The sequence below is a fragment of the Copadichromis virginalis genome, linkage group LG14 (assembly GCF_057382275.1).
Source record: "Copadichromis virginalis isolate Kocher_CV1m ecotype Utaka linkage group LG14, C_Virginalis_male_GT1.1, whole genome shotgun sequence".
Classification (NCBI taxonomy): domain Eukaryota; kingdom Metazoa; phylum Chordata; class Actinopteri; order Cichliformes; family Cichlidae; genus Copadichromis; species Copadichromis virginalis.
In genome coordinates this window covers 13,718,520-13,737,000 of record NC_140631.1, presented here as the reverse complement: position 1 = coordinate 13,737,000, position 18,481 = coordinate 13,718,520, and the positions used below count along the sequence as shown (strand labels likewise).

Sequence of the window (18,481 nt, the reverse complement as noted above, 5' to 3'; positions counted from 1 at the left end):
CATTTTGTTGGAGCTGTGAACAGAATTAGTGTGAATCTGAATTAATTTGTGCAAAAAAGTAAAATCTACAGCTTTTCAGTCAGAGGTGGTCTTTTGATTTAAGCCGGGTAGAGTAGATTTATGTGTTGATGCTGCCTGCTTCATCTCTGCGACTGGCTGCTGAGTGATATTTACACCCCGGCTGGATTACAAACTTTAACCACGTGCTGCACTTTGGCCCAGCGTTGATACCTCTTGTTAGTATAATGAACTCTTCTTGGCTTAATGTATGATGGTGGATAAATGAAATGTACAAAGAAAATTTAACTATATTACAAAAGGACATCTATCTTGGTAACATCAAATGACCGGAGCATAACTTGTTAACTAGTCTGAAAATAAGTTATACAGGAACAGTCACAGACACACCTTCTCATGTGTCACATTTCTATTCATTCAAAACACTTATGCATTGCTGTATTTTATACAGGCTGATGTGAGTATTTACACAAGCACACACACACACACACACACACACACACACACACACACACACACACACACACACACACACACACACACCAGCTTATTTCTCTCTTATCCAGAGAAATCCTTTCATCAGCCTTTCAATGCTGGGTAATCAAAGTATAAAGAACCATGCCAGTCTCCTATTGCCAGAGGCTGAAGTGTGTGTGCAGTCACCAGGTGATAATCTGATATCATGTACTTCCCCACTGATGTTAGTGGGGAAGTACGATAGTGGCTCAAGAGTTGGGAGTTCGCCTTGTAATCGGAAGGTTGCCGGTTCGAGCCCCGGCTTGGACAGTCTCGATCGTTGTGTCATTGGGCAAGACACTTCACCCGTTGCCTACTGGTGGTGGTCAGAGGGCCCGGTGGCGCCAGTGTCCGGCAGCCTCGCCTCTGTCAGTGCGCCCCAGGGTGGCTGTGGTTACAATGTAGCTTGCTATCACCAGTGTGTGAATGTGTGCGTGAATGGGTGGATGACTGGATATGTAAAGCGCTTTGGGGTCCTTAGGGACTAGTAAAGCGCTATATAAATACAGGCCATTTACCATTTACCATGTTAAGTAATATGAAAAAAAAAATGAATCCCACCTTAGGCCGAATGTGTGACTCTCTTCGTAGTGGAAGAGAGAATGAATCTTCCCATCCGAATTCACGGCAATCAGTCTGTCAATCAAATCCTGTGGAGTAAAATGAGAGGCTTTGAACAAGAATGCACCGGATAGGGTGCAAAACGAAAACTGTGTGGAAATTTACAATGGGTAAGGTGGAGAACGTATATCAGTCTCAGTGTGAGAGGGTTTATTTGAATGCGTTTGAAGTAAAACAAATGGGTGGGTGGTGTTTGGAGGCCAAATAAAAAGTGCAAACATGCCCTCAGATGGATGACAAAAAAAAACTGCAGTGTGTGGAAAAGAAGAAGAAGAAAAACACTTACAGGTATGGAGGTTGGCATCTCCCTCAGGGTGTATTCGCTTTTGTTGGCCAAAGACTGTCGGCCCAGCAGTTGCCACACCGACTGGGAAGAGGAGAGGAGGTTGACCAAGTACAGGAAGGACTGAAGAGGAAAGTAAATACAGCAGCTGTTAGAGAGAAAAAATGTATTTGCTTTTAAAGACCATTGTGAATGCATTTGTGCACGTCATGGATTGATCAAATCCTAACACATAATAATAATATAACACTATTCAACTACAAACACTACCGATAATATGACAAATAATATCTGTAGTATTCAAAGCAAAACAAAATGTAAAAAGAATTTATGATTGCAAAGATAAAACATGGTTTACCACACTCTCAAAACTGAATAAGACATATATTCTGAGCAGAGTGGTTGAGCAGAAACCTATTGCAGCCTGAAGAATATTAAACTACAGGAAAGCTCCCTGCATTTTTCACTGGGTCTGGTAGAACAGGGAAAACATATCATCAAAAGCATCAAAGGAAAAAAAGAGAGACACTTGCACAAACGAGCTACAACTTAGATTATATTAAACAGCTTCAAAGAAACGTAAAGAAAAAAACAAGATACGATGGATTTTTTTTTTCTAAAATAGAAATATCTATACTTTCATGTGTCTTCTGATGTTTCTGTGCATGTGTGAACTTATCTTCATATGTACTACCAAACCTCCTACTGTACTTAGCACAGATTAAAGCAAAGACTCGAGTTAATTCACCAAAGTGCTGGTGTGTGTATATTTAGTTTTCCTTTGACCTCAGCATATATGTATAACCCACTGATAAGGCAGACTTTAAAGTCGCCTGTGGCAGGACACAGTTTACACATCACTGGCTGTCCGTATTCACTTGGCTAGTCTCTCTGAGAGAGATGACTTGGCTGCTGTCAGAGGCCAAGCATCAGACACACACAGACAGGCTCACGCTGGAGCTTGTTGAAGCTTTCCTGAGAGAAATTCTGCCAAAAACATAACTAAAAATGCAGTCTTATGAAAGTAAGGCTTATTTGCCCAGACACCCATAAACCAATCAGCAAAAAGCCTTTCTTGTTAACAAAATCACTATTGCCAGTTTCTTAAATATGAATATTCACAAGTGAATTTTCTACATGGCTGCTGGTATCACAGCAACACATGGACCACTATTCTGAGTCCTGGGTTAATAATAATTGGAATCAATTTAATTTTAATCAATTTAAACACCTTTGTAACCAGTGAGCTAAAAACATGATGGAAAAGCAAAACTTCTAAGAGATCTGTGTCTGTACTATTATGTAGATATCTAAAAATTGGGGCATTGTGGGCTCCAGGAAGTTTCTCCTTCTCCCTCTCTCTCTCACACACACACGCACGCACATACATACAATACCTTAATGCAACTCCTATCTGTGGGGTCAATGGGAGTTGGTTTGGGACGGACCACTCTGATGTCGTCACTGCTGCACTCAAGAACAGACCATAGCTCTAGTACCAGGGCCCGAATAAAGCCTGAGACAGAACACGGAGAAATTTGTTGTACCAAACATTTATTTGAAATAGCAGCAACTAAAATTATTAACAGTGCTTTAATAAATAAACGACTGACTTTGTTATTGTGTCCAATCTTTTAAAGAAATCTGTCTTTGCATTGCTGGCACCGTTTTGATTGGAGGATTTGAATCTCAGGAAGGAAGGAATTTATAATGCCACTCCCTTTGATCCCATTTAATCTCTTCCCTGTTGCACTTTGGCCTGTCAGTAACTACATTTGAATTTTGCAGCTTCTGATTGGCTATACTTTTACAGTGTAAAAGTATAGCCTTTATTGCACATAAAGGCTGGATAAAAACGTTAATGCAATCAAAATGTACGCAGCCCTCGCTGGAAAACTGGGGATACAGTACAGTACATAAATGATGAAGCAAAGACAAAACATTAGTGTCATGGAAGAAGAAATAGTCAGTGCATCACGGGAAGCTCCCAGCAATAAAACCTGCATTTGTATTGACACATAAACCTTAATTTGTGAGCAATTTTCAGTGTATTTCAGTTAAATTAACGAGACAAATATAACAAAAGGGATTTTATACTTAGAAGAATATGAAATTGAAATATTAAACTAAGAAAACTATAAATACTGCAGTTCTAGAGTTACAGATATACAATTAAGCTTTGCATATCAGTGCTGTATAACCCAGGGAATGTACTTTTTTTTTTATAATTGAATAGTAATGGAAATCATGAACTGTTTTTCAGAGGTCATAGATCAAATGAGCAGTAGAGTTTTTCTCACAGAATGGTTCTTTCACATAGAAAGCAGTGTGTGCTGCAGGTTTAGCAAATGGCCCATCATTTGTAAGCTCTGTCTGGACTATATCACTTTTTGAGGTCATCCTTCTTTCTGTCAGTCTGCCCAAAACATCAACGGTATCGGTGAAGACAGAAGACAGTGACACATGGAATAGATGACAAGGATGCTGGACTGGAAGATCAAGTCTCAGACGCATTAGTGTGAGTAAGAGCATTTGGAAACCTGTCAGTTTCTTCGATATTGGCAGGAAATCTTTGACAGTGTTGAAGAGGGACATTAAGACTGCATAACAATATAGTCCAGTGTAATATCTTACTTTTTCGGTATCGTCCTTTAAGAAAGTTTCATTCAGCTCTGTCTTTTGCAACTGTGCTCGAAGCAGTCTGTTCTCCTCCAACAGCCGGTTTATTTCTGCTCTGCCCTGTTGACTGCACACACAGTCCTTCGTCTGCCCTTCAGCTTCCGTGACGCTGTCACTCCCATCACCACTGGATTTGTTACATCCATTTCATATGCTGGTTTGCCTGCAATAATGCCAAATCAAAAGCTACTCAGTCGACATGACGTGGTTCTGCAGCATCACACATTAGCATGTTTTATCTCATTATCTATGACCGCAGCGCATTGAAAAAAAAACCCACTAAAAGCCTTTTAGTTTGGTCCTTTTACAGCATCCTGCCATGCGATTACATTTGTTCCTGACCACCGAGAACACTCACGTTAACTTTTATCGAGTGGAAAAAAAGTTAGCGTGTTTATATTATGCTAACATAGCTGTGTCGCTAGCGGTCACGTAGCACATCATTATATACCAGCTAGCCCAAGTTCAGTAACCCTACAAATGTCACTGCTGTTTAGTTTTCTGTCTTCATTTATGTTGGAAGTGATAAGAAAGCTGTACGTTTTAATTTGTTTCCAAAACCCCGCAGTCAGGACATGCTATATTGTATTTAGATAGAAGCTAGCGAGCTAACTTGCTGCTAACTTCTAACTCATATGTCATAAATTCCATTGTCATGGATGCCTGGATGTTTAACTCAGTTGTTACACCTGGTAGAGCAGAACGCTGATAATTTTATTAAAGATGAAAGACTTAAGACAGTGTTTTAACTCTCAGTAATGCCACAGTGATCATTTGATATATGGACCTGCAGCAGAGTTTAGGCCCAGACACGGCTAGTGACGTCAGACTGAACAATCGGATAGTGATATGAATTACTTTAGAACTCACCGGAGAGAAAATGCCGCGAGCAAACCAACAAAAAGCTGGGGATTGCACGGAACTCGATATCCGCTCGTCTCACCGCTGCAATCCATGCCTGGCGTCTTTGTTTGGTGGATACATGGGATCCCTCACGTTGCCGCCAGGATGGAAAACGATGAAAAGATTAATCCAGTTTCTTGCCTTCACGATCGTGAGCTCTAACGTTGCAACCGACTACACACAGTCACTGCTTTGCTGTGCTTCTGCAGCATATCCAGTAATGGTGACAAATCCTCCAGCGTTGCAATAGGAAGCTGCTCTTAAGCGCAGAAAGAATTGTTTCCAGGGATTTCTATTTGTATCCAGCTTGGCGTGCAGGATCCTTTGTGTAATCTATGCTTACATATGTATTTTACACACAGACAATGTGAAAAATACAACACATTGCTATGGATTGATGCTGAAAGTGCTAATTGCACTAAAAAATTTAGCTGAAAAAATAACACCAACTAAATAGATAAGCATGTCTGTTAACAAAAAAACCCAAACGCTTTACCCAACTGGGGTTTTTCAACTACCTCAGGGACAAAGCTTTACCAAAATCTTCCAACTCAGACCCTGTGACAAGGTCTGTGAAAACCACGTTTTTATGCCTGAAATTCTACAGTACTACACTCCCAGCAGATGAGCTCATGCAGCCTGTCACGAACCGGGACATACAACCATGACAAAACAGGAGATGCACACACAATTTATTGTGTTATTAATTTAGATCAACTGTGCTAATATAGTATACCAAAATGAAAACAATAACTCAAATTTCTCATGTACACTTTCTACAGAGGCACCATCGAGAGCATCCTGTCGAGCTGCATCACTGTGTGGTTTGGAGCCTGCAATGCGTCCTGTCATAGAACCCTCCAACGCATAGTGAGAGCTGCAGAGAGGATCATTGGTGTCTCTCTCCCCTCCCTCCAGGACATTTACAGCACCCGTCTCACTAAAAAAGCCCTTTGCATAGCGGCTGATCCCACGCACCCAATGCAAAGCTTCTTCAAGCTGCTGCCGTCAGGGAGGAGACTGCGGAGTCTCCAGGCCAGGACCAGCAGACTGAAGGACAGCTTCATCCATCAGGCTGTCAGGAAGCTTAACTCCCTCCCGATTCTGCCCCCTCTCCCCTCCTCTCCTCCATGGTCTCACTGAACTCTGTCACATACACACACACACACTCACTGGCCTGCACCAGTTACCAGTCACTTTGTGGAGCATTGGACTGCCATTACCTCATAAGACTTTGTTGTTATACTATCTCTAACCGTATATTACTAGATGTCCATTTGCACTATTTGCCTATTTGCACTACTCTGCCTGGTTTACACTCAATGTCATTTACCCATACCTGAATATTGTATATTGTATATTGCATAGCTTTCTTGTTAAATTGTATTGTATTTATTTAAATTTTTACTTTTTAATTATTTTATTTGCATTTTTTAATCACTCTCTTATATTTAAATGTTCATTTGCTATTTCATCTAGGGTTTGAGAGTAACGAAATTTCTATTCTCTGTATGTCCTGTACATGTGGCAGAATTGACAAATAAAGTTGACTTTGACTTTGAGATATTTGAGGTTGTGCTGAAAATAATGGTGCCAAATAAGGCAAGAAAAACATATTTTAAAGGTGAAATATAGAGGTAAAATCAAAAATAGTCAAGAATGGCCAATTATACCCTGGACCACAGAGGGTTAAATTTGAAAACGGTTTTAAAAAAAAACATCCCCATTCTAAAATGTCATGTGACAATCTGATTCATGAAGAGTGATGATGTCACAAGGACATGTGATGATGTCACAAGGACATGTGAGGATGTCACAAGCACATGCCTTTGAGCCTTTGAAGTTTTTCTATAAATAGGGGTCAGGAGCAGCAAGTTTTAGTCAGTTTGTTCGCAGCCTTCAAACGTTCGACCAGAGCTATATTTGAAAGTATTTGTAAACCTCTTCAGAGTCACTGAAATTTTTTTTAAACGTTCTCACCAATTCACTGAGCAAACAAACACATTTCAGTCAAGATGACTTTCACCTCAAATCATCTTGAAATATGTAAAGGGACCCTTTTGGGAGGTCACTACAAGGTCGAGGGTTTCCTTGAAGAAGGGGGCTTTGGTATTGTAACCAAATGTTGCAATACAAAAACCAACAAAGTCGTTGCTATTAAAGTCAACAAGAGCGACCCTGAAATTCTGCAACAGGCGAAAATGGAAATTTACATACTGGAGAAGCTGCGAGGCTTGGATGCAGATAGATGCAACATTGTTAAATGGAATGACTTTTTCATCGACAGTGACCGCATCTGCTTAAATTTTGAACTCCTCGATGAAAGCCTGTGGCAGTACATGCGGTACCGGAGGAACCGGGTTCTCCCAGTAACAGAAATCAGGCCAGTGTTATTTCAGCTCGCAAATGCCCTGTCCCACCTGGGTTCTTTGGGAATAGTGCATGCTGACCTCAAACCTGGAAACATAATGGTTGTGGACCGCTATGAGTGTCCCATCAAAGTCAAACTTACAGACTTTGGTTTTGCATGTCCCGCATCTACAGTGATTCCTGGTGACTGTGTGGGGACGGTTGGTTATAAAGCACCTGAGGTTATGATTGGTAGTCTATTTAATGAAGCAATAGACATGTGGTCCCTGGGGCTGGTAGCTGTGGAGCTTGCTACTGGGTATCCTTTCTACCCTGGGAGAAATGATTATGATGTTTTGAAATTCATCATACAGACCCAGGGACAGCCACCAGATCATGTTTTAGACTCTGGCTTTTACACTGATAACTATTTCATAAAAGACAACTACAACGGACAACACTGGACATTTAAGACCGAAAGACAATTTCAAGATGAGACAGGTTGTCAGTCCAAGGACACTCGATGCATAAAACTTAAGTGCCTCGATGACCTTGAACAACTACTGAAGATAAGGGGGTGTTGGGAAAAAATCCAAAATGTATTTGTCAGCCTAATCAAAGAGATGTTAGCATTGGATCCAAACCAGCGCATAACACCCTCGGAGGTTCTCCACCACCCCTTTTTCAATCCTGGCCTCTCTAAGAGTTCTCCCTGCACTGACATGAGTAGCACAGGGGGACAAAACCTTGTGGTCTCTCAGCAGCCTTCTAGTTGCAAAAGAGAAGAATCACAGAAAATCAGCTGCAGTTCCCAAACCTCAGAAGAATTTTCTCAACAAGAATACGTCAACGCATCAGCCAACACATCCTCCTCTATAGATGATCTTGAAATATCTAAAGGGACCTTTTTGGGAGGTCACTACGAGGTCGAGGGTTTCCTTGGAGAAGGGGGCTTTGGTATTGTAACCAAATGTTGCAATACAAAAACCAACGAATTTGTTGCTATCAAAGTCAACAAAAATAACCCTGAAATTCTGCAACAGGCAAAAATGGAAATTCTCATCCTGGAGCAGCTGCGAGGCTTGGATGCAGATAGATGCAACATTGTTCAATGGAACGACTTTTTCATCGACGGTGACCGCATCTGCTTAAATTTTGAACTCCTTGACCAAAGCCTGTGGGACTACATAGAGGACCCGGAAAACCAGGGTCTCCCCATAAGCGAAATCAGGCCAATTTTACATCAACTCACAAATGCCCTGTCCCACCTGGGTTCTGTGGGAATAGTGCATGCTGACCTCAAACCTGGAAACATAATGGTTGTGGACTGCTATGAGTGTCCCATCAAAGTCAAACTTATAGACTTTGGCATTGCATGTCCCGCATCTACAGTGATTCCTGGTGACTGTGTGGGGACGGTTGGTTATAAAGCACCTGAGGTTATGATTGGTAGTCTATTTAATGAAGCAATAGACATGTGGTCCCTGGGGCTGGTAGCTGTGGAGCTTGCTACTGGGTATCCTTTCTACCCTGGGAGAAATGATTATGATGTTTTGAAATTCATCATACAGACCCAGGGACAGCCACCAGATCATGTTTTAGACTCTGGCTTTTACACTGATAACTATTTCATAAAAGACAACTACAACGGACAACGCTGGACATTTAAGACCGAAAGACAATTTCAAGATGAAACAGATTATCAGTCCAACGACACTCGATCCATAAAACTTAAGTGCCTCGATGACCTTGGACTAATGCTGAGTATAATGTGGGGCTGGGAAAAAATCCAAAATGTATTTGTCAGCCTAATCAAAGAGATGTTAGCATTGGATCCAAACCAGCGCATAACACCCTCGGAGGTTCTCCACCACCCCTTTTTCAATCCTGGCCTCTCTAAGAGTTCTCCCTGCACTGACATGAGTAGCACAGGGGGACAAAACCTTGTGGTCTCTCAGCAGCCTTCTAGTTGCAAAAGAGAAGAATCACAGAAAATCAGCTGCAGTTCCCAATACTCAGAAGAATTTTCTCAACAAGAATACGTCAACGCATCAGCCAACACATCCTCCTCTATAGATGATCTTGAAATATCTAAAGGGACCCTTTTGGGAGGTCACTACGAGGTCGAGGGTTTCCTTGGAGAAGGGGGCTTTGGTATTGTAACCAAATGTTGCAATACAAAAACCAACAAAGTTGTTGCTATTAAAGTCAACAAAAATAACCCTAAAATTCTCCAACAGGCAAAAATGGAAATTCTCATCCTGGAGCAGCTGCGAGGCTTGGATGCAGATAGATGCAACATTGTTCAATGGAACGACTTTTTCATCGACGGTGACCGCATCTGCTTAAATTTTGAACTCCTTGACCAAAGCCTGTGGGACTACATAGAGGACCCGGAAAACCAGGGTCTCCCCATAAGCGAAATCAGGCCAATTTTACATCAACTCACAAATGCCTTGTCCCACCTGGGTTCTTTGGGAATAGTGCATGCTGACCTCAAACCTGGAAACATAATGGTTGTGGACCGCTATGAGTGTCCCATCAAAGTCAAACTTATAGACTTTGGCATTGCATGTCCCGCATCTACAGTGATTCCTGGTGACTGTGTGGGGACGGTTGGTTATAAAGCACCTGAGGTTATGATTGGTAGTCTATTTAATGAAGCAATAGACATGTGGTCCCTGGGGCTGGTAGCTGTGGAGCTTGCTACTGGGTATCCTTTCTACCCTGGGAGAAATGATTATGATGTTTTGAAATTCATCATACAGACCCAGGGACAGCCACCAGATCATGTTTTAGACTCTGGCTTTTACACTGATAACTATTTCATAAAAGACAACTACAACGGACAACACTGGACATTTAAGACCGAAAGACAATTTCAAGATGAAACAGATTATCAGTCCAACGACACTCGATCCATAAAACTTAAGTGCCTCGATGACCTTGGACTAATGCTGAGTATAATGTGGGGCAAGGAAAAAATCCAAAATGTATTTGTCAGCCTAATCAAAGAGATGTTAGCATTGGATCCAAACCAGCGCATAACACCCTCGGAGGTTCTCCACCACCCCTTTTTCAGTCCTGGCCTCTCTAAGAGTTCTCCCTGACATGAGTAGCAAACGGGGACCAAACCTTGTGGTCTCTCAGCAGCCTTCAAAACAGAAAGATCATAGAGAATCAATCTCCAGCATTGCTTCAACCACGGACAAAAATGACAAAAACACAAACAGGGATTGTAAAAAGCCATTAACAGCAGATTACATTGCAAGAATTAATTAAGCTGCTCCAATAATGATCACTTTGGCTTTTTTGTCTTTTTTAATTTTCACTCCCCCCACCCCAACCAGTCGCGACAGATGGCTGTCCCTTTAAGAGCCTGGTTCTGTCGAAGGTTTCTTCCTTTTAGAAGGGAGTTTTTCCTTCCCACTGTCGCTCATTGCTTGCTCATAGGGAATCACTTGATTGTTGAGGTGGCCAAAACTCTAGGGGAACTAGCAATTCTTGTGAAAATTGAAAAGGGAAAAAAAGCCTAAAAACATAAAAACAACTGATGAATATGTTCTTGAACTAAGGCACAATTTTGCTTAAAATCCATTAAGTAATCTCTGTGTCAAGTTCTTACCAATATTCAAAGCGGAGCAGCGGACAACTTACCATTACATCAGTCCTTCAATCAGACATAATTTGATCCAAATTGGAAATAAACTGGATGTTTATTAAATAAACCAGCTTTAAGCATCATCTAATTGTTGTTTGTAACTCTTTTTAAATATAGTGCTAACCTTTAGCCTCCTAGTAGACATACATGTTTTATAAATGGGAAAATCCTCTTTTCTTTAGAAAAGTTAAGCTCTGACCTTGAAGTCAAGGTCCCTGAGATTTAAACCTTACAGAGATTTTTAGTAAATGCTACCATGGTATTAATTAAAAAATTCTACATTGTCTCGTTCTTGAGCTATTGCATTCACAAACTTGGGTGTCCACAGCGCCCCGCCATATACCAGACTCAAAAGATTATGAGGTAGGTGTTTTGTTTTTGTTTGTTTGTTTTTTAAGTTTTTTCATAAAGATTACAACATAAAAATAACACAATTGGGAATATTATTGTCATTTTTGAAAACACTATTTTGATGTTATCTAATGCAGTGCAAAAAATAAATAACTAAATTGATAACTGGCACTGAGTCTTCTGTGTGCACACATTCTGCATCAACACACAGGGAGACACTGAGACTTCAGAAATTTTTCACTGTGTTTGTCTATACAGCCACAACTTTCAGATTTTTCACAAACAAGCAGCATGGATTTTGTCCTCATCATTTCAGCTAGAAGTACTTTATAAGGGGGTCTTTCAAGTGAACATTGAACAGGTACAGGTGCTTGAAATCCTTGAAAATGCTCGTTCAGGAGTTAGGCCTTTTTCATACAATCCCCCCATTTTCAAAGGCTCAAATTGGATTGAACAAGCAAGTTTTTTTGTTAATAATTGACCGTTTGGAGTGTAGAACTCATAGATATCAAATGTTGTTTCCTCCCTTGCGAGGCCTTTACTGTATCTGCCTTCAGTTCTGGTTGCTTTGCACTGTGAAGCTATTTGAAAGTATTTGTCAAAGAACAATGAGCACTAGATATCCACTAGATGGTGTTATAGTAAAACACAAGCATAACCCTCACTTAGACAATTTTACCTGATACACAGTTTGTGACCATGTATTTACTCTTCTGGCACTTTGCCTTCACAATTTTGTATTAATTTCACTACCTTTTGGCATGATCACCTTTTAATTTGTTTCTCACATTTGTGACAAAGACACTGCACTGGAGGCAAACAAGACTGTGTAAATACATTCAGCAAGTTGGATTAGTTTCCAGTTTCTGCTGAATACAAGCAAAAACCAGTCACTTCAGAAAGATGTTCAGAATAAAATCTGTAAAACTGCCAAAGAGCAGCACGTGAAGGTAACCGACATGAAGATAACAACAGGGTAACAAATGCAAGTGAATATGAGCATCTTTTTATTTCGCAGCCTTCCGTAAAGACGCTGAAACACACACTGTAAAAAAAATCCGTAAAAATACAGTACTATCTACTGTATAAACGTGAAGGAATTTTCCGTATTAGTCATTTACAGGTATTTTTCTGTATTTCTCAACTACTGCAATGCATTCTTTCAGGCTTCATCTGGATTTTGGACTCTGAAGTTGGAGAAACTGTCTTCAAATTTCTGTGGTAAGTATTAAAACTCATGTTTCCTTTTATCAAAATAATATTTTTCAAAAGACTCTGCGTTTTTATTTAGAAAGAATTGTTAATTTATTTGTTAACTGGTTTCGGCTGTCTCCAGACAAGTCAGGAATATTTTGCTGACTCATTTTTAAAAAAATAATTGTTATTTAGGTTTAACATGACTTAAGCTTTATTTTAGTTAATGTTAAAATAATTTTTACTGTGATACCACCAGTTTTGCCCTTCAGTGGCTGAACCAGTTTTCATAAATATTATAGTTAGCTGTCTGTGTCTCTCTGGGTATTACACAGCTGTGACTGCTAACTAGCTAATTAGCGAAAGTCAGCGATGTGGATAACTGGGGAAAGTGAGAACTTATGGTCCTAGAAATTATTCTAGGACTCTCATAAGTACTGTATCAATACCCATGTTTTACAGTTGGCTCTACTGTACACTTTAAAGGGTTTCGGGCAAAGTTACACTAACCCTAGTTTAACCCTCAGACCTTCCTGGCTGACGCTAGCAAATGCTAATGTAGCATTAGCTTTTGCTGATGATACTTTAGCAGCACTCTGATTTGGGCTGCTAAAGTAAATACTTTTAGCTAGCTGACCAGCATAGATTATTTCGGTGGTTAACAGACTGTAGTGGTAATATTATTGAAAGTATAGTTTCACCTCACCACATGTCTATTTTGTAGCACATAGAAATGTTTAGTTAATATTTATAGACAGACACATTTTCCCTGTAACTGTGTTTTTACTCCAGCATTTGTTGAAAATGTAATTTATGAAATGTTGAGCAGCATTTCTAGTATGTGGAATACTTTTGTCACCCCACTGTGCAAATATGATTAAATACTAATAATTATTACTAAAAAAAATTCAATAATAAATCAATAATAACTATTTCTTGATTGAACTATAATGTAAGCGCAGTGCTGGTGTGCAGGGGCTTTATATGCCTTGTCTATATCAAGCTTTTAGCCAAATATAAGCAGAGATATTTGTATCTTTCTTAAAAATCCAGATCCTTACAGATTATTTGAGAAATGGTTCAACAGCTATCACTACTTGACTCTAAGTCCTGCAGTGGAAAAATATCCCTTATTTCACCTTTGATCACACACTTTGGTTTTCCAGTGCAGAGCAATGAAAGACTTCACCAAGTGAAAAAAAAGATGAAGATACAAGCTGGTAATGATCCAGAGCAGCTGGTCTCAGGAAATGAAGAAAAACCCTGACCACCTTCTCTACAAACACAAGGTGAGTTTAATGTTGTGGTTGATTTCGTTTTTCAAGGTACCGGTATGTATGTTACTTTAATTATAAACTGCTTTTGTTGCAACAGAATGGTGTTATGTGTATGCAACTACGTGAATTATAATCCTTTGTAGGGCTGTGTGATATGACCAAAATCTCACATCCCAATATAAGACATTTCTCTCCTGATAACGATATATATCACAAAATAGTGCATTTTCTGTAAATTCTGTGATTCTCGGGCAACTCGACTTATGTGAAGTGTTTTCAGTTGGGCGTCGTGTACCTGGAGTCGAGTGTTTTGACCGATGCATGAAACGATACATTTTTAGACATGAGTTTAAACGGCTGCCATTTTCTTTCTGAGTATTTATTTCACGGCGTGCTGCGAGGAAAAGCCTGTTCTAACGTTTGAGTCTAAGGATTATTTTGAGCATTTTCATTAATGAAGTGAATGTAATTCAGTAATCAAAGGTGTTTGGCTATAACTGACTACATGTGTATACTGTATCATAAGTGGACAGACATGGATGTAAACCACACCTTAACCATTTGGCTGAGGCAAAACTACCACAAGGCAGTGATTCTAACTAAAAGGTACTATGGATATTATTACATGTGAACATATAGTTAAATATGACATTTTTTGTTTGTCGGGTGTCCTGTTTGAAGAAAACACTTGGTAGCCACTTGAATGAATGTAAATAAACACATTTACATGAGGGCAACCTGATTTTAAGGAAATAAAAATGCTCAAATTTGAAAGCTTGTGAGTTATTTTGTTCATGTATCAGCTGTTTAGTAGTTTTATGACAAGATGGATGCTGTCATTATATTTTAGTATAGTTTTAGAGTTGAGGAGAATAAAAGAATATTTAACATTAATTGTACCAATGTTGTTGTGTACGAAGCACAAATTAATTTAAGTTTTAATTTATGAATTTTTGAGTACATGGTGTACTAGGTTGTAATTGCATAGAAATGTACGTTCAAGGATATAAAGAACTATATTTAATGAGTTACAGTGAAAAGAAGTGCTTGGAAATAGTAATATAAACAGAAATTTCAAATTTTCTATTTACGGAAAATATCAGTTAATGATACAGAAAATATACTGTGAATAAACGGAATCTTCCGTTTTATAGCTGAAGGAAATGTCCGTAAATAGTACAGAGAGTATACTGTAAATCTACAGAATTTTCCGTTTTATCGTTTACAGAAAAGTCCGTCAAACTTCCGTAAAAAAACAGAAAATGTACTGGCAGAAAATTACCAGGACATTTTCCGTTTTTCTACGGAATATTTTTTTACAGTGTGGTTCTGCCAGAGGTTTCTTCCTGTTAAAAGGGAGTTTTTCCTCTCCACGGTCGCTCATAGGGATCAATTGGGTACAATAACTTTGTTGCTTTTTGGTCCGTCACATTGACCAAAAAGCAACATGTTCTTAATAGAGTGGCAAGTGAGTGTTTTACATTTTCCATCTGTGAACGGTAGCTTCTACTGCTCATTTATTGATTTGGCACCAATTTGGCACAAAATAAAGAAAACTTTAAACGACAACAAATGTTCTCGTCTTTCTTCAAGTCATTTTCAATAAACAAATTCAATAAATCAAATTGCATTCAGTTATTCTTGTATTTCCTCGCGTAATTAGTGGCTATCTAGTCAGTAGCCCAAAGTGCAATATGTTAGCTACTAATAATATCTTTGTATTGTTTTTCTTTGGACCGATGCTCACATCGATGCTTCTGTTTGTTGTTGTGGAAAAATAATTTAAACATCGAAACCAAACCGATTTTCTGAGATTTATTTTAAGAAATTTCAAACCTCTGCAAAGGGATCAATAAAGCCGTCGTGTGGATACAATCTTGTCTATTCAGTGGTTGGGAGTGAAGTTCTCACCTTCATGTAGGCACCAGCGTGATAATTAAGTGTGTCAGCAAGACCAGGTATTTAAGGAGCGGCTGTGGCAGCAGCCAAAGTAACTGCTGTTTCCCTTTCAAGCTTCCTAGTTTTTCCTGGAGTTCAGCCTTCAAGTTGATTCTTCCCTCCCTTAATTCAATTTACTTATTTGTAAGCTACATGTATGCTCACTAACAAAGCTAAATGAGCTAAAGCTAACGGTGCTCTTTAAATTTGAAGAAAATCCAGTTCACTTTCTTTTCTCATCAGTCCTCTCGATTGTGTCTTGTAGCAGGTTTTTGGCTTTAACACATCAAAGATCTGATGGGTTGAGTTGGCCATAAGGCTCGTCAAAGTTTAATAGTGGTGGCTTATTGGGAAAAACAGTCCTGACAAAGTCAATCAGCCCCTCCTCCCAAACATTAATGGATGATGCATGCATGAATACTCAGCAAACATCATCTATAAAAAAGGATCTGTATGTTCTGTATGTTCTGTATGTTCTGAATCACCATAAAGTTGCTAATAGCAAGAACACAACACAGCCGGGTGTCTGCTACTCTTTGTTTATTCAGATCTCTTTTCACACAATACTCTTGTTGCTTCTGAGCCTCTCGTTTTACTAAAGGTTATGATGGAGCAGCAAGACTGAACCAGTGGCTGGATAACATGAGGAGGAAGGAGTGGAGACCTGCACAAACATCATGTCTTTAAAGTGCTCGCTTTAAAACAGAATGCTTTCTAAGAGTGAAAGTTTAAGAAAATCTAACTGTAATATTTAACATGCCTACTCTCCTTTCCCCCTATTTGTACTAATTTAGGGAGCACAGCAGTTGCAGCCATTTTAAGGTTTGTTTTTTGTTTTTTCTCAGGCGAGGTCATCTGTCAGAGGGGCAAGAGGCAATATTTTGGTAAGTACTGACACAGAGGTAAGTGACTCTCCAGGTTTATTAAAGAAGGAATCAGAGTTTGGCAGTGCTGTTAAAAATTCAAAATGATTAAATTTAAAAAATAGAATTTCTTTCATTTCAATATTAGAAAACCAGACTGTTTATATTCAGTGTTATTTATGTCATTTAAATTTAAATGCTCATTTTTGTTTTGTGTGTGTTGTTGACGAGTATTAAGACTAAGACACAGATTATTTTCTGTCCCAAGGAAGGTCGATACGTTGGCCTTTAGCCAAAAGCAGACTCAATAAAAAAAGATATTTTCACGGGAATACAAAGTTTCGTTTGTTACAGGAATCTTAATCACATGAACGTGGGTGAGAAACACTGGCAAGGACTCCAGTGTAACAGAGGGAGAGCTTGGTTAATAATGGGCAGGACACACTGGGAGCAAAGGTGAAGCACAACAGCTGATTTTGTTACTTGTCTATGAGCTCCTGGAGTAAACCAATGTGCCAGGTTGGGGAAGATTCACTCTTGGTGTTTCTAATTTATATGCAATTGACTGAAGCATATACATATTGAATTATTCATAGGACTTTGTACAAAATATAAATGTCTTCCATGTGTTATATTGTGGTTTGATGTTTGCATATGTGGATGTTTTGTTCCTCATTTGGTTTGCTTCCCCCAGACTTGGGCTATTCCAGATGCTCACCTGAATGATAGAGAATAAAAAGAAGCCAGTTGCTGTTACAGGGGTTGGGTTCTTTGGTGTGTTTTGGTGGGTACACTCATGCTTTCATTAATAAAGATTACTAGATGATAAATATTTTTGCAGCCTCGTGCCATTTTGTTTGAACCTATACGTGACTGCTGGCCAAACTGATATAAATAGTAAGTGAAGTAAATAAACTGCCTGTGGCTTCTCAGGAAGTCCTGCATTTGGGTCCTGTTATTCACTCAAACCTGACAATAACACATCACCCTGTTTTATCCACAACTGTAAATTTTCGGAGACATCCTGTTACATTTACTGAGATCAGCAACAGACTTGCTGAATTCAAACCTCAATAAAAATGTGAAAATGACTCAGCTTTTCCTTCTTTTGTTTTTACAGCATTATGGACTATAAGTTAAAGCAATTAATGATGCAGTGAATGATGGTCAAAGGGTTGATCTTTACACAGAGCACGTCTGTCCCTTTTTATTAGCCCATTACAATTATTCCCCCATCACTTTAAAAAGGCAACAAAACATGCATGAAACATTTCTTCAGAGATGTAATTCAGTTTTAATTATATAGCGCCAAATCAACACAACAGTCACTTCAAGGTGCTTTATATTGTAAGGTAAATACACTAAGTAATACAGAAAAAAAAAAAACCCCCAACAATTGAATGATCCTCTTTGAGCAAGTACCTGGCAACAGTGGGAAATAAAAACTCCCTTTTAACAGGAAGAAAGCTCTGGGAGATCAAGGCTCAGGAAGGGGCAGCCATTTGCCACAACTGGTTAAGGGAGAGCGGAGCAGGACAAAAGAAACACACTGTGGAAGAGAGACAAGTTAGTGTCACAATCTAAATGTTGAAGTTGGTCGACATTTTCAGATCAGACTTATGGTCTTTAAGCCAAGTTTAAAATTTGTTTTGAATGTCCTTGGTGTAGTTATTGATGCCATTTCTTTTTATGACAATCTGTTCTTAAATTGTGTTTTATTTCTCACAAAAGTGAAAAGATTATGGAAGAAAGTTGAGCCAAAGAACAGAGCTGGCTCTTAGACTTTGAGTATAGGAGGCCCTCAGCAGAACTTTTAAAGAGAATAAGA

At 39.2% G+C, this 18,481-nt stretch overlaps 1 protein-coding gene and 1 long non-coding RNA gene across 2 annotated transcripts; both read left to right on the top strand.

Annotated features, from left to right (window-relative positions):
- Nucleotides 1-6,890: 6,890 nt before the first annotated feature.
- Nucleotides 6,891-11,113, top strand: LOC146693599 (uncharacterized). The gene has a single exon (XM_085478586.1). It carries the CDS (start codon nt 7,036-7,038, stop codon nt 10,477-10,479), a length of 3,444 nt encoding a protein of 1,147 aa, XP_085334712.1. The 5' UTR covers nt 6,891-7,035; the 3' UTR covers nt 10,480-11,113.
- A 563-nt stretch (nt 11,114-11,676) lies between these two features.
- On the top strand, nt 11,677-17,178 carry LOC146693598 (uncharacterized). Its single transcript, XR_014923813.1, has 3 exons — nt 11,677-12,602; nt 13,742-13,864; nt 16,636-17,178. It is a non-coding gene; the product is annotated as an uncharacterized LOC146693598 (long non-coding RNA).
- Nucleotides 17,179-18,481: the final 1,303 nt, after the last annotated feature.

Excerpts from the sequence above, each read along its gene's own strand:
- LOC146693599 (XM_085478586.1), top strand. The coding sequence starts at position 7,036 with ATGACTTTCACCTCAAATCATCTTGAAATATGTAAAGGGACCCTTTTG.